At 40.8% G+C, this 17,145-nt stretch overlaps 1 protein-coding gene across 2 annotated transcripts in view; it reads left to right on the forward strand.

Moving 5' to 3' along the window:
* LOC141144859 (leukocyte elastase inhibitor-like) overlaps nucleotides 1-17,145 on the forward strand; it is a 110,558-nt gene that overhangs the window by 83,893 nt on the left and 9,520 nt on the right. For both annotated transcript variants that reach the window (XM_073630942.1, XM_073630943.1), the window contains exons 4-6: nucleotides 7,866-7,980; nucleotides 10,382-10,521; nucleotides 11,664-11,822. In XM_073630942.1, coding sequence (XP_073487043.1) covers nucleotides 7,866-7,980; nucleotides 10,382-10,521; nucleotides 11,664-11,822 — 414 coding nt within the window. The remainder of the gene's footprint in view (nucleotides 1-7,865; nucleotides 7,981-10,381; nucleotides 10,522-11,663; nucleotides 11,823-17,145) is intronic.

Below are 17,145 nucleotides of genomic sequence, written 5' to 3' on the forward strand. Positions count from 1 at the left end.
GATGTTCCGAACAGTTGATTTGGCCACACCTAATGTTTTTGCTATCTCTCTGATGGGTTTGTTTTTTCAGCCTAATGATGGCTTGCTTCACTGATAGTGACAGCTCTTTGGATCTCATATTGAGAGTTGACAGCAACAGATTCCAAATGCAAATAGCACACTTGAAATGAACTCTGGACCTTTTATCTGCTCCTTGTAAATGGGATAATGAGGGAATAACACACACCTGGCCATGGAACAGCTGAGCAGCCAATTGTCCCATTACTTTTGGTCCCTTAAAAAGTGGGAGGCACATATACAAACTGTTGTAATTCCTAAACCGTTCACCTGATTTGGATGTAAATACTCTCAAATTAAAGCTGAAAGTCTGCAGTTAAAGCAGATCTTGTTTGTTTCATTTCAGATCCATTGTGGTGATGTACAGAGCCAAAAAGATTAGAATTGTGTCGATGTCCCAATATTTATGGACCTGACTGTATGTATATATATATATATATATATATATATATATATATATATATATAGAAAAAAAGTCCAAGAGGTTGCTGCACTTAAAAACTTCTTTGCTTTATTTCACAATATCTTCAGGAGAGATTTACAAAGCAAGTATAATCCTTTCAAGCAATATCACAGGCAAGAAATGCCTACACAGTTTCAGACATGAGTAGATTCAGATATGGATGGATGGATGGATTACGTTTCGGGCTAGTCAGCTTACGCCCTTCCTGAGATCCATTGAAACACATCTGAAGGTTTCTTTCCAATCATTCATTTAAATACAAGTTTAGTAGAGTACTTCACATATGGAATCAATATGGCTAATTAGTTTAAATCGCATACCATTTAACATCTATATATGCATATGTTTATCTATAACATGCCATTGAAGCAAGGATAAGCAGCAGGTGTCAGATCTCTCATTCTCCTCACTCGCATTTTAATATATTCAAAATACCTATAAAAATGCAAGGAAATGATGCATTCATGAGTAAAAGCAAGAAGATATCCCCATCATAAAGTTATTTTATCTGGCTACTTTTAAACGCTTATTCCAACGATCAAACAAATACATAAAGATCCAAATCAACATTTAAGCCATATGGAGCAATCGTATTTAAAAAATGTATCCAGTATACTTCTCTTTTTCTTAGAATCAATTCACAGTCGCCCCCTCTCCTATTTTTCTCAATACCTTCTAGGACCATATATTTTAATTGTGATACATTGTGGTCGAATTCCAAAAAGTGTCTCGCCAACGGTAATTGGGTTAGTTTATCTCGTATTGAGTATTTGTGTCTCGCTATCCTGTCTTTTATTTTTTGTGTAGTCTCCCCTACATAAACTAAACCGCACAGGCACTTTATGGCATAAATTACATATGAGGATTGGCATGTATAGTAACCCCGTATGGGGATATTGAAACCCCTATGTGGATGTGTAAAGTATTTACCTTTAATCATAGAGTTACATTGTATGTATGACAAGCAGGGATACGATCCCAGATTTTTTGGTCCCAGAAAGGTTAGTTTGGCTGCTGCAGCCACAGGTTGATCAGATTTAATCAATCGATCTCGTATCGTTCTACCTTTTCTATAGGAGGACATGGGTGGATTCCAGAATTCCTGTACCATGGGGTAACTGGATCTTAAAAGATTCCAATGTCTTTTGACAATTTGGTTGATTTTGTTGGAAAAGGGATGATACTGCATAATAAAGGGGATTCTCTTGTTTTCCTTTCGGAGTGATCGAGTATAATCTGTATTAGTATAATCGATATTAACTAAAGGCTGCGGGTATCTTCTACTAGTAAGTTTGTTTTTTATTTCATTAAGTCTCTGATCACGGCACAGCGGGTCACTCACGATCCGCTGTACCCTCATCATCTGACTAACGTGCCCGTTGCTTCAATGGCATGTTATAGATAAACATATGCATATATAGATGTTAAATGATATGCGATTTGAACTAATTAGCCATATTGATTCCATATGTGAAGTACTCTACTAAACTTGTATTTAAATGAATGATTGGAAAGAAACCTTCAGATGTGTTTCAATGGATCTCAAGAAGGGCGTAAGCTGACTAGCCCGAAACGTAATCCATCCATCCATCCATCCATATCTGAATCTACTCATGTCTGAAACTGTGTAGGCATTTCTTGCCTGTGATATTGCTTGAAAGGATTATACTTGCTTTGTAAATCTCTCCTGAAGATATTGTGAAATAAAGCAAAGAAGTTTTTAAGTGCAGCAACCTCTTGGACTTTTTTTCTATATACAAGGTCGGTGGGAAGACCTGATTGCTGGCACTAAACTGTAAGCAGAGTGCGGTTCTCCTCTACAAGTGAATATATATATATATATAGCGACAGGAAGAGACTCTGTCACTGTGAGAAGATAGGAAAATGTGACCCGGGATTTGCAAAATGTGACATTCCATACTAGTATTTCTGTACAGAGAAGCCAGTTTATTTGGCTTTCTCTGGATTCTGCAGCTCTGAATCAGAACAGTCAATCCGGGTTCCTGGTTTTGCTAGACACCTGGAACCTGGCTGAGTACACAGGTGTGCAGAGTCGGTATATACTCAAGTCTGAGGATAGCTCGGAGCTCCCAGTTTGGATACCAGTCCTTTACCAAAAACATTGCACACAGACAAAATGTTGAGGTAAAAACCATTAAGGGCTGTCTCCATGTGAACAATAAATACAAATATTGCACTTTTTGGTAACCACAATGGTTAGGTAAAGAGTTAAAGTTGCCACAAGACTAATCATATCATGTATAATTAGCAAACAGCCTGAAACAGTAGGTGACTCAATTAACAATGGGAATCCACATCTAGAAGTCACACATTGGAAGAGAGACACATCATACACACCATCGGTGGAGTTCAGGATGGAAAACGGGACCAGGCAGGGCTGCCCCCTGTCCCCCCCTTCTGTTTGTTATAACCCTGGAACCCTTACTAGCCTCGATTCGAAAGAATCCGGATATATGCGGATGCGTGGTGGAGGGAGACGTACACAAGCTCTCGGCGTTCTCTGATGATGTATTGTTCTACATCGTTAAACCGAGGATTTCACTCCCCAATCTTTTGGCTACTCTGAGGAGATATGGGGAGCTATCAAATTATAAGGTTAACCTTAGTAAATCAGTTGTTCTAAACATCAATATTGATGGACGAGAAGCAACTAAACTTAAGGAAAATTTCCATTTTCCGTGGAGCAAAAAAATTAGTTATCTGGGAGTTACATTAGCAAATTCCTTAAGGAAATTGTACCTCTTAAACTTCATTCCTCTCCTCGACGAGATCAAGCAGGAAATGAGAAAAAGTATGCATCTTCCGATCTCTTGGATCGGAAGAGTAAATACCGTTAAAATGACCCTGGCCCCGAAGATCCTGTATAAAATACAGCTACTCCCAATCCCGTTAGCGCAGACTTTTTTCAGGGTATTGAATAATATTCTCACTAGATTTATATGGAAAAATAAGAAGCCACGGATTGCCTACAAGGTCCTGAGTAGGGATAAAGCACAGGGTGGTCTGGCTCTTCCAGACTTTAAAAAATACCACAGAGCGATAGTATTATCACGGGTGTTAGATTGGGGAAAGGAACCGATAGATAAAAGATGGGTAAACTTAGAAAAAGATATGAGTAGTGCAAAACTACACCAATTAATTTGGAATCCCCCACACTTTAGGAAGCTAGGCCCTAATGCACATAACATAACACGCTACACTTTAAAGATTTGGGACCAGTTACATAAACAAAATGCCTGGGAGTTTAATTCACCATTTATTTATTTAAAAAATAATGATTTTTTTCCGCCAGGGTTGAGGGAAGTGGGAGGGAATTGGATAAAAAATAATGATACACAATTGATGGATATTATGAAAAACGGTAAAATTGTCACTTTTCAGGAGCTAAACCTACTCAAGGACCTAATGAAAATAGACACATGGCGATATAACCAGCTTGCGCTCTTTATTAAAAGCCTCCCCGGTCCCATTAGAGATAAGAAGAACCTCGGGTCTTTGGAGAAATTGTTCTTAAAGAATAGAGTTATAAGGAAAACAAAAGAATTATACAAAATAGTGCAGGATGAGGGTGAAGCAGCGAAACCGTTATATTTCAATAAATGTGAATCCGAATTGGGATCTATATCCAGCGGAGTGACTTGGGAGGCCATCCTAAATGCAACACATAAATCAGCAGTAGACACAAGAATGATAGAATCAAATTTCAAATGCCTAGCCAGATGGTACATGACACCAGATAGAATAAATAAGATACAACCAGAAATTTCTGGAAACTGTTGGAGGGGGTGCTCCAGCAGGGGAACAATGGCCCACCTCTGGTGGGAGTGCCCAATTATTAAAAAATTCTGTCAGGATGTGCTAAAGATAATACAGGAGATAATGGGTACTGAGATCAAGGAGGACCCTTGGGTGTGTTTGTTCCATGGGACTGAAGGTCATATTAGCAAGTATAATGTATCTCTAACTCCGGTACTTCTTAATGTGGCAAAAAGTTTAATACCAAAAAAATGGCAAGAGGTTGAGGGCCCAAGCATTCGAGATTGGTTAATAAAGGTTAATGAAACCTATATCTTGAGGTTGAAGATACTAGGCTAGAGATAGAAGAGGATCTGGATGGAGCAAAGTGGGCGAAGTGGATATCCTTCAAAAAAACAGGGAGATTCGCCGAAAGTTCATGTAATGAATGCATACTTTACCGGAAGCACGACTGCAGGTTGGGGGTGGTGGTGGTGGTGGGGGGGGGGGCATGGGAATTTACGCTGCATACTGGGGCTTAGTGTCAGTTGAGGGATTTTTGAATTTTGTAAAGAATAAACAAAGATTTCTTAAAATGAATAAAAAAAAAAAGGAAGAGAGACACATAACTGTAAATACATAACACTTTAATAAACAGATTACAGCAGGAGACACCAGCATCAAGTTGTTTTAAGCTGATTTGCTTTAAGTCTCTGAGTCTAGGAGGGGGTCGAAGCAGTCCAGTTCTCAGAGTTGGTGTGTTTTAGGGAGACATGGACTTGAATCTGAAGTAAAACTACTCCAAAGGTCCCCTAGGCACATACCCCCCTAAGAATAAAGCCCCCTCAAATGCCAGGGCCCATAATCAGTAGGCAAGTGGCTAGCCTGCAGTCCCCTCCAAAAGCCCCTGTCCTGGTTGGGCCAGTCACATACATATATATATATATTTATTACAAATGATAATCATAAAATATGTGAAACACAGACAGCCAAAATCACTGCTGTACTTAAAGTAGTAATAAAACCAAAAATGTAGTATATTGCAGCTTACCAATCATTAGATGTGGTGGTTGCATTAGATTTCTATTTTAAGCTTTTTCCTCTCTGTTTTGACCCGTTGAGTGTTAAATGCACTAGCAGATGTAGATACACTAACAAATTAGAGCTGAATTCCAGCTAATAATTTTTAAGAATGAACAGCAAACAGTTTTTTTCCTTTCAGGATAATGGTTTTACATAAATAAATAATTGTAAGCATCCCTGTCAGTGGTGAATGGTTTGTCTCAACCCTCTAACTACGACATCTGCAGGACAGCTTGTGCTGTTGAAAAACAACACAATTACTGGCCACATCACCATGTGAAAATAAAGGAAAGAAAGCCTAAAAAAGAAAACTAATGCAGCTATCTTATTTAAGATTTTCTAGGCTTCAACATGAAAAAGTTTGCTTTTAGGTTTAATACTGCTTTAACCCCAAAAAGTAAAAAATAAATTAAATCTACATTGCCTTTTATAGTACAACACTGTATATAATAATAATAATAATAATAACAAAAATAACCACTTCCCACCCACCATATAACAGAATGATGTACGCAAAGAGGTTAAGTTATCTTGACTAGACATCATATGATGTCCAGCAGGAAAAGCCACGATCACGCACCCGTGGGGGCACGCAGCACGGCGATCGGTGGTGTGGTGTGTCAGTCTGACACACCGCAAATCCGATCGTGGTAAAGAGCCTATGACATAGGCTCTTTACCACATGATCAGCTGTGACCAATCACATTGTGTAACCAGGAATTGCCGGTTAATGGCTTTCCTCGGGTTCGCGCTCACAGGAGAACCGATTGGCGGCTCTCCTGTCAGAGGGGGGTCTGCGCTGATAATCAGCGCATTGATTATCAGCTCAGCCCCATCAGAGGTGCCCACCACATCTGCCAATCACTGCCCATCAGCTGCCAGTCAGTGCCCACCAAAGTGCCAATCAGTGCCCATCAAAGTGCCAATCAGTGAACATCAGTAACGCCTGTCAGTGCCCTTCACAGATGCCAATCAGTGCCCATCAGTAATGACTGTCAGTACCTCATCATCGGTGCTACCCATCAGTGCTATCTATTAGTGCCCATCAGTGCCGTCTGTCAGTGCCCATCAGTACTGCCTATTAGTTCCCATCAGTGCTGCCTATCAGTGCCCATCAGTGCCACCTATCGTTGCCCATCAGTGCCGCCCATCGGTGCTGCATATCAGTGCCGCCTATCAGTTCCCATCAATTCTACATATTAGTGCCTCCTCAACAGTGCCCATCAGTGCCACCTTATCAGTGCCAACTCATCAGTGCCCATCAGTGCCGCCTCATCAGGAGAAAACAAAATTTTATAACAGAAACGAAGAAAGACTTTATTTTTTTTTAAAATTTCGGTCTTTTTTAGTTTGTTTGGCAAATAATAAAAACCCCAGTGGTGATCAAATACCACCAAAAGAAAGCTCTATTTGTGGGAAGAAAATGATAAAAATTTTGTTGGAGTACAGTATTGTATGACCGCGCAATTGTCATTCAAAATGTGACAGCGGTGAAAGCTGAAAATTGTCCTGGGCAGGAAGGGCAAAGTGCCCGGTATTGAAGTGGTAAAGTAAACTGAATAACATTGTGTCAATAAAAACAAATATAAAGACCAGCTTGAGCCTGGTTTCACTCTATTGAAAAGGGGAGACACTGCAGTTTGGAGTCCAAAGCAGTCACCCATGCTAACGGAGAATGATTCCTTGTGAGACAGCTTGAGCTTGTGTGCCTTTTCTTGAGAAAGAAAGGCATTTTAGTCTGGTGAGTGCGGACCTGATTATTTTGGGGAAAGGGATCACTGTGGATTGTTCTGGGGCAATGCATAGAAGGACTGAATAGCACCAAATGGAACGGGGGGTTTATGTGATTTGTATTTAGATCATTTAAAAAAAAACATGAAAACTATAGAGGGATTTCTGCATATACATAGCCTTATGCCGTGTACACACGACTGGATTTGCCGTCGGAATAAACTCCGAAGGTTTCTCAGACGGAACTCTGACAGAATTCCATTCAAGCGGTCTTGCCTACACACGGTCAACCCAAAGTCCGACCAAAGCTGACCGTCCAGAACGCAATGATGTACAGCATGTACGATGGGACTAGAAAAAGGAAGTTCAATAGCCAGTAGCCAATAGCTTCCGTCTCGTACTTGCTTCAGAGCATGTGTAGTTTTTGGTCTGTCGGAACAGCATACAGATGAGTGGTTTTCCCGATAGGAATTGGTTCCGTCGGAAATATTTAGAACATGTTCTATTTCTAGGTCCGTCAGAATTTTCGGAAAAAAAAGTCCGATGAGGCATACACACGATCGGAATAGACGATGAAAAGCTTCCGTCTGACTTTTTCTGTTGGACATTCCGCTCGTCTGTATGCGGCTTAAGTCTTTATAACAAGTCTAGCATGCAGATCCTTATACACCCATGTAAAAATCACTAGAAGAAATATTTCGACATACAACACAATGTTGGCAACACAGAGATATCTGCTGTTTAAGATGTTTACGGCTTTATTTTCTCTTCCAAGGCTTATATAAATAGCAATGTGTGGTACAACTCTAAACCAGAGAAAGTTGCATTCAGAAATGCACCAAGGGATGCAATGGAACACATTAATAGCTGGCTTGAAGAGAAGAGCAAAGGTAAAATGTATAAACGTATTTTTCAGTACATTTTATTGGATTATTTTGAAACAGAGGGATACATTGTTTTAAGGGACAACAGTGATGACCAAATTCCAGTAAAACATAGGAACCAAATGGAACTTGTCTTTTAGCTAAGAAGCCTGCAGGTATGACTCTTACCAGTCAGGATGCTGATGGTGGACATATGGCTGAGTCCTTCTAGTTTTATTGGAAAACAGCAGGAACACAGAGACAGGATATTACATTATAAATAAGTACTTCCACTATAAAGAACATTGCAGTATCCAAGGATTAAACAGAATCCATTATCCAAGCATTAAAGGGGTTTCACATAAAAGAGGAAGTAAACCCTGATGGGTTTTACTTCTTCTTTTTCCCCTGCAAAGTAAAAGCATTGCATACTAGCCCATTATGTTGCACTTACCTGCAAAGGAAGCCAGCAAAGTCACCGCTGTCCCTGCTGTGTGGAAGCATCCATCTTCACCCCTCTTCCTTCCGGGGGCCACGGATGCATGTACGTGGGAGCCGACGGTCACGGCACGAGCCCTATAGAAACATCACGAGCATGCCCTTTCTTTAGTGCGCATGTGCCGATGACATCGGTGCAAGAGTATATGGTAAATATCTCCTAAATCTTACAAGCCAAATTATGATTACAAGCAAATGGATAATGGTTAAAGAAGTGAAGAGTCAACAGGCCATTATTGGAAAGTCATATGATTATCTGTATGGAGCTACGTTTGAAATAAGAATGGATAAAAATAAACCTTTGACATATGTCCTAACCCAAGCCAAACTGGATGCCACAGGACATCCCTGTCTGGCTACCTTATCTAATTATAATTCACTCTGTAGTACAAACCTGGCCCAAGGAGTATTGAAGCTGATGCTCTATCTAGATGTCCAGGATTGGCTCCTGCTACTAAAAGCAGTGGATGGGAAGATCTCCCTGGTCTTGGCGGTGGACCCTTGTGTGCTATGGCTGCAATAGTTGATGATCAAGCTTTCCAGTAGCACATTCTAGTGTTAGTTTTTTAGTAAATAACAGCATGCTCTCTAAATATAGCCCTGTCTATGCTATGCAAACAATACCTTATGTGTACATTATTTGCATGGTCATATTTACCTTTAGGAATGTGGAACCAGGGCCATTATCTGCACATACAATAAAACAATAAAATGCTCAGTCCTGTAGGGTCCTGGTGCAAGTTAGGTAGCACAATGCTCCATGCTTGAAAGTCCCACAGTCATCTTTCATAATAGTAGCTAAACTAATTTCTCCCTAGAAATACCCTGCAAATTTCTTGTTTTGAGTTCCCTCGTGTGTGATCTGGGGCTCAATATATCAGTTGTTTGTCTTCCAAGTGCCAAACTCTTTTCCTACATGGATCCATCATGTTCAATGCAACAGACCATAATCCTATTTAACTTATATAAGTTTTCTTACACTACAGCATGATGGCTACATCCCGGTGGCCAAAACCAACCAATAACCAAAGACTGATTTCTATGCACATAAGATAGTCAATCGTAAGCATCTGAAAGCCATGTACTTAAAAAAAAAAAAAAAATCAGCCACCCAATGCAAGATAGCGTGAGATTCAGAGCGTAGCACCAAATCACATCTAATTTGCAGTTGTTTCCTTTTTTATGTGTTTCCATTTCCTTTTGTATGTGTTTTCAAAATATGTTGGTCAGAGCAGATACAACTTAAAGTATTCTTGTGCACAGACAATTGACATATTCTTAACCAGCAGTAGAATTGATTTAAAACAAGCCGCCCAAACCTCTAAAGGTCCGCTCACATAATTTGTAATAAAAACATCTTTGCCATTCTGAACCTTCCCTCCAACCACTTTGCATATTTTATATATACTGTGATTCTGTACTTGCCAAATATCCTGTAGAAATCTCCCTCGACTAAGTCTGGCTGGAGCCATTTTAACTGTGGGCAGCTGAAGCTGCTGCCTGTTCACTTCCTGGATTTACAGAGACACAGAAGCCCACCTCCAGCTCTGCAGCCCTGCAGCTCTCATTGGCCCTCTTATGACTCATCCCCCCTTTCTTCCTGGCAAACTCTCACAAGAGTGAGAGAGAGAGCTGTGCATGATGTCATAAGCCTAGACTAATGACCAGACAAGAAACAGGAAGTGGGCTGTATAAGGTATTTAATGGCAGAAAAAAATGTTTTACTATCCAAAGTTAAAACAACAAGGACAGAAGATTTAATAGATTAAAAGTTGAAAAAATGACTGAAGGTCTGCTTTAACTTTCCCACAGCACAATCTCCATAATAAAATTCTATGCTTTTTGAACTGATCAATGAGCTATAGGTTGCTAAAACGTGAAATATATATTGGAACCTGCAAAAATGAATACATGTTTTTATTTTCTTTAGGTACTTTTCAAAATATGCCTGAAACATTAATATCCAATAACACTAAGATTGTAGTAGTTAACACGGCATATTTATTAGCAAACTGGACACAGAACTTCCCTAAATATAAGACGAAAAATTATGAGTTTACATTGAGCAATGTAAGTATATATTTTGACAACCTTACTTAGTAGTTACAATGACAGTGGCACTACATAAAAAAGGCTATTGAGTCACATGGAGTAATTTAATTATGTGGAAAAGTAATATTCACATATTATGGCAAATGTTTATACACAATCTTGTTTATTCAGTAAGGAAAAATGCAGTGGACTTTGTGCAGTATCCCTAATGCCCCGTACACACGAGCGGAATTTCCGTCGGAAAAAACTTGGATGGTTTTTCTGACGGAATTCCGCTCAAGCTTGGCTTGCATACACACAGTCACACAAAAGTTCTCTGAACTTTCGACCGTCAAGAACGCGGTGACGTACAACACAACGATGAGCCGAGAAAATGAAGTTCAATGCTTCCGAGCATGCGTCGAATTGTTTCAGAGCATGCGTAGGAATTTTGCGTGTCGGAATTGGTACAGAGGATCAGAATTTCCGATCGGAACTTTTACCGACCGAAAATAGAGAACCTGTTCTCAATCTTTTGCTGGCTGGAATTCCGCCAGCAAAGGTCTGATGGAGCATACACACGGTCGGAATTTTTGACCAAAAGCTCACATCGGACTTTTGCTGGCGGAATTTCCGCTCGTGTGTACGCGGCATTAGTGTAACAATGACTTGTTCGGTGGCTAAAGTAATGTGAAATCTGATTGGTCGCTAACAGTTACCGCACTTTGCATATCATCATTACCCTTCACGGTGTTTTATTGTACTGTATAAGGCTGCATGCATGTACTATGGTAAGCCCTTCCATAAACATACTAGGGGTAATTTACTAAAACTGGAACAGACAGAATCTGGAGCAACTGTTCATGGTAACCAATCAGCTTCTAGCTTCATCTCGTTTAGTTAAGCTTTGAAAGTAAAAGGTTGATTGGATGCCATGCACAGCTGCTTCAGACTGTGCAACCAAATTTCACACATTTTCTTTCTTGATGTACTAGCAAGATTCACTCCTGAAGTCCTGCAAAAGAACAAAGAGCAAAGTTTTCTTTTTTGCAGCTATTTAGTTACATTGAAGTTTATTTTAAAAAGTATAGCTGCTGTTCGATGTTTTCACAAACTAGTTATGCTGCCAGCACAAATATTCATGTCATATATACATGTGAATTCACTTTTATATCTCGCAGAATGAAAAGGTACCTATACAAATGATGTCTGCACAGGGCAAATTTAATCTTCGAACTATAGACGATGAGAAGTTGAGGATCCTCGAGCTTCCGTATGGAGCAGGAAAGGATCTCTGTATGTACATAATGCTGCCAGACAACAGTAACGATCTATACAAAGTAAGTGTTTACTGTTGAAGAACATTTCATCTAATTGAAATTCCTGCTTTGTACAGGTGAAGAAAAACCCAGTACTGCTGGGTATGAAGGGATATCAATTTTTCCCCGAGATGTATTTTAAAACTTACATTGAGCTTTTTATTCTCTTTCTCCATTACTAATGTAGCGGTGTGGTTGCCACTAGTAACAAACATCCACCATATCACCCTTCTGCCAGACCTTCATATATCACCTCAGAGACAACGAACAGTCATTTGCTTTGTTTTTGTTTATTGGGGGGTATAACTTGGTTGGGGAAAAGGGTATATGGGATACCCATAAAATACTTCGCCATCATATTTATTTATTTTTTAGATTAGAACTTTGTTTGAGCCTGAAGGAATGATGCGCATTTATAATATACAGACTCTTCCCTGCATCACCATGCAGACTATTGCTCCTCCTCTGCGTAACTCCTGCAGACTATTGCTCCCAGAAACTCTTCATCAATGACCGTGTAAAGATGAAGACTTCACCCATGACTGTGTAAAAGTGAAGTTCCCAGAAGTCCTCTCTTCCTGCACAAACTTATACTGTAGCACATTAATTTCCTGTCACATCTTCTTCTGTATGCAAAAGAACCCACTCTGAATAGTCTCTAATGCTGACTCTGATTGGTTGCTGCTACTAGGCCAGAGGCCTGCAGTACCTCTCCCCGGAGGCCTAGTAGTTTGAAAGCATGTGCTGAACGGTGGACTACTGTTCCCAGCTAGCCCAGCTTACAAATTCTGTGCCCTCGGGCCACATCAATTTGACACTATTCCCCACAGTCTCTCCTCTTATCCAGGACTCCTTATCAATGATCGTGTAATAATGAGGACTTCACCAATGACCGTGTAAAGGTGAAGTTCCCTCACAGACTCCCTGGCATGTCTCCACATCCAGCACTCCACTGTGGTACACTCACCGACCTTTCTCTGCCCCAAGTCCATGGTGAAGAACTTAACCGGACCGTACGTTCCGACAGCTTCTCCTGCCCCTCTGTTCCAGGAATTCCTCATCAATGACCGTGTAATGATGAGGACTTCACCAATGACCGTGTAAAGGTGAAGTTCCCTCACAGCTTTCCCGGGCCTCCTCCTGTGATCGGTGCATCCCCCCCAGATGGGGGTGCCCTCCTGCTGCTGTCTAGTACTCCATTCTTCACTTCTCCCAGCTGACAACTCCTCCCAGTGGCCTGTTACCTCAGCTTATATAGGAGGCCCGCCCCCTGCCAATTCCAGTTGGGGATTGGTCAGGGCTCCCACATAAGCTGTCTGCCACTCCAGTTCTAGGCCCTTCCCCTCTTCCAGAAAATTCTCCCTGAAGCACAGGTGGTCACACCCACTGCTACACTAACCACTCCCTGCCCCCAGATCAAAACAGACAGGCCTAGCTCAAAGCATAGGCCTGCCTAAATTTACCTGCACTGACAGTTTCCCTAGCAAAAAATCCTATGCTAGCACCTACCTATGATAGAGGGTGCTACACTAAATTGAGTAGTGTGGAGTAAAAGGAAAGTGAGGGTGTGCTGCTATTGGGGGCAGCATTAAAGTGAACCTGTTTCTTTATCATGATGAATAGGAAAAAGTACAAGTTCACTTTAAAGCAGAACTTTGGAAAAAATGTTTTTCCCATGCAGTGGGGTTGTGCCTGCACTGCATGGGTTAACTGCTCCTTTTGTCTAGGGGTGAACACAGAACTTATACTAACTTTCGATCCCCCACATCCAGCAGTGAACTGATCCTATCTTCCTCACGTCCAGAGCCAGTCTATGGGTGTGATGACGTCAAGAATTGTTCACTGCACAAGACCACATGCCCACACGGAGGGGGAGGGGTAGAAGCATCAGGGACTGGTCTTGTACTGGGAAGATCAATGGATTAGGTGAGCATATACCAGTGTTTCTCAACTGCAGTCCTCAAGGCGCACCAACAGGTCATGATTTCAGGATTTCCATTATTTTGCACAGGGGATTTTATCAGTTTCACTGCCTTAGTAATTACCACAGCCGTTTCATCTGAGGGAAATCCTAAAAACATGACCTATTGGTGCGCCTTGAGGACTGGAGTTGAGAAACACTGGTATATACAGTATCTCAAAAAAGTGAGTACACCCCTCAGATTTTTGTACATATTTAATTACATCTTTTCATGTGACACACGTTGTGACAACATCTGAACCAAATAAGTTTATCTTGGTCTCATAAGACCACAGGACATGGTTTCAGTAATCCATGTTCTTAGTCTGCTTGTCTTCAGCAAACTGTTTGCGGGCTTTCTTGTGCATCATCTTTAGAAGACGCTTTCTTCTGGGACAACAGCCATGCAGACCAAATTTGATGCAGTGTGTGGCGTATGGTCTGAGCACTGACAGACTGACCCCCCACCCCTTCAACTTCTGCAGCAATGCTGGCAGGACTCATACGTCTATTTCCCAAAGACAACCTCTGGATATGAAGCTGAGCATGTGCACTCAACTTCTTTGGTCAACCATGGCGAGGCCTGTTCTGAGTGGAACCTGTCCTGGTAAACTACTGTATGGTCTTGGCCCCTGTGCTGCAGTTCAGTTTCAGGGTCTTGGCAATCTTCTTATAGCCTAGGCTATTTTTATGTACAGCAACAATTCTTTTTTCCGATCCTCAGAGAGTTCTTTGCCATGAAGTGTCATGTTGAACTTCCAGTGACCAGTATGAGAGAGTGAGAGTGATAACACCAAATTTAACACACCTGCTCCCCATTCACACCTGAGACCTTGTAACACTAACGAGTCACATGACACTGGGGAGGGAAAATGGCAAATTGGGCCCAATTTGGACATTTTCACATAGGGGTGTACTCAATTTTAGACATTAATGGCTGTGTTGAGTTATTTTGAGGGGACAGAAAAATTACACTGTTATACAAGCTGTACACTCACTACTTTACATTGTAGCAAAGTTTCATTTCTTCAGTGTTGTCACATAAAAATATTTACAAAAATGTGAGGAGTGTACTCACTTTTGTGAGATACTGTATGTGCTCTCTTATCCCCTAGACCAGGGGCCCCCAAACTTTTTAAACAAAGGATCAGTTTCCTTTCCATCAGGCTTTAGGTGGCAGGACTGTGGTTAATGTGATTATAATAATAATATAATAATTAGAAAAAGTCCTGGCGGAACCAGGGAGTGGACGTAAATACTGCCCCATCATTAGTTTTATTAGGAGTAGTGCCCCATGGTTGGTACCAATGGGGGGGAATAGTACCTCATCATTGGTGTCAGTTTGAGGAAAAGTGTCCCAAGGGCAGGACAGAGGCCACAGTTTGGAGACCACTGTCCTAGACAAAGACAAGCAGTTAACCTATGCAGTGCGGGCACAGCCCCACTGCATGGGGAAAAACATTTCCCCAGAGTTTTGCTTTTAAGCCCATCGTGGGTAAAACTAAAAGTCCTCCCTTGTACTAGGGCTTCATTCACACTGCAATGGTTAACTGCTTGTTTCTGTCTAGGAGATGCAATTTTACTTACTCTGCCCCCCTACAGCCAGCTCTTCCCTACACCGTAGACTGTGTTCAGAACCAGTGCAGGTCTTTAAAAACATTTTGCTAATGTTACTTCTGTACCAAAAATAATAATTCAGAAAGTAAGAACATGTGTATAGGGGTAATGCTGTTAAATGTTGGCTTTTACATTCAAGTGCAGTTTAAATATATGCATTCAAGCAAAAAGGCTGTGTCTGACCTTCTTTGCCTGCAATGCAAACATGTTTGCAGGTGCAGTTAGCTTGTCTGCCACAAGATGGCTCTGTTCCCAGTATAATATGGTAAAGTGAACGTTGTACAGTAAAACCTTGGATTGCAAGCATAAGTTGTTCCAGAAACATGCTTGTAATCCAAAGCACTTGTATATCAAAGCGAATTTCCCCATAAGAAATCATGGAAACCCATATGATTAATTCCACAACCATTTATTCATTTGTCCTTCAGTTTATAGTCCATATAAAAAGATTATAGCAATGTGACTAGGTTGTGTAACCATAAAATATCCATTCACAAATGGAAGCCTCCACAAGGGAATTTGAAGCAAAATCCATCAGGAGCTACAGAGTATAAAAGAGAGGAGAGGCGCCTCTATGTGTAGCGAAATGTTTCGAAATGTTGTACCTTCATTAAACGTAACCATATTGCTACCCTTAGAGGCGCCTCTCTTCTCTTTTATATCAGTTGTGACATGACGCTACTTGTATGTCAAGACATCGCTTGTATATCAAATCAAAACTTATTTAAAAATGTTGCTTGTCTTGCAAAACGCTCTCAAACCAAGTTACTCTCAAACCAAGGTTTTCCTGTAATTTGGTATTAGCTCCCCTTTTAGAGAAATCCCTCCTCCAGTGCTATAATGGGTGGGGTTTGTGCCCACATAAATGTCAGTGATAGGTGGAGCCTAGCCACTTCAACCCCGGAAGAATTTACCCCCTTCCTGACCAGGGCACTTTTTGCGATTTGGCACTGCGCTGCTTTAACTGACAATTGCGTGGTTGTGCGACGTTGTACTCAAACAAAATTGACGTCCTTTTTTTCTCACAAATAGAGCTTTCTTTTGGTGGTATTTGATCACCTCTGCGGTTTTTATTTTTTGCTCTATAAACAAAAAAAGAGCGACAATTTTGAAAAAAAAACGCATTATTTTTACTTTTTGCTATAATAAATATCCCCCAAAAATAAATAAAAAAACTATTTTTTGCCTCAGTTTAGGCCAATATGTATTCTTCTACATAATTTTTGGTAAAAAAAAAAAATTTGCAATAAGCATATATTGATTGGTTTGAACAAAAGTTATAGCGTCTACAAAATAGGGGATAGATTTATAGCATTTTTATTCTTCTTTTTTTTTTTTTACTAGTAATGGCGGCAATCTGCGATTTTTATCATGACTGCGACATTATGGCGGACACATCGGACAATTTTGACACATTTTTGGAACCATTGGCATTAATACAGCGATCGGTGCGATTAAAAATGCATTGATTACTGTAAAAATGTCACTGGCAGTGAAGGGGTTAACACTAGTGGGCTTGAAGGGGTTAACTGTGTTCCCTGGGAGGTGATTCTAACTGAAGGGGGCGGGACTAACTACAGGAAGTGACAGATCGTGGTTCCTAGCTATTAGGAACAAACGATCTGTCACTCCTGTCAGAACATAACAGGGAAGTGTGTGTTTATAAAAAACTCGTCCCTGTTCTGTGTCTCCAGCTCACGATCGCTTGTGGTCGGTGGTCATCGCAACCGTTGGCCACGAGCATTGGCACCCCCACTGTGCGAGCCT

Source organism: Aquarana catesbeiana, linkage group LG05, assembly GCF_042186555.1.
Source record: "Aquarana catesbeiana isolate 2022-GZ linkage group LG05, ASM4218655v1, whole genome shotgun sequence".
NCBI classification, from domain to species: Eukaryota; Metazoa; Chordata; class Amphibia; order Anura; family Ranidae; genus Aquarana; species Aquarana catesbeiana.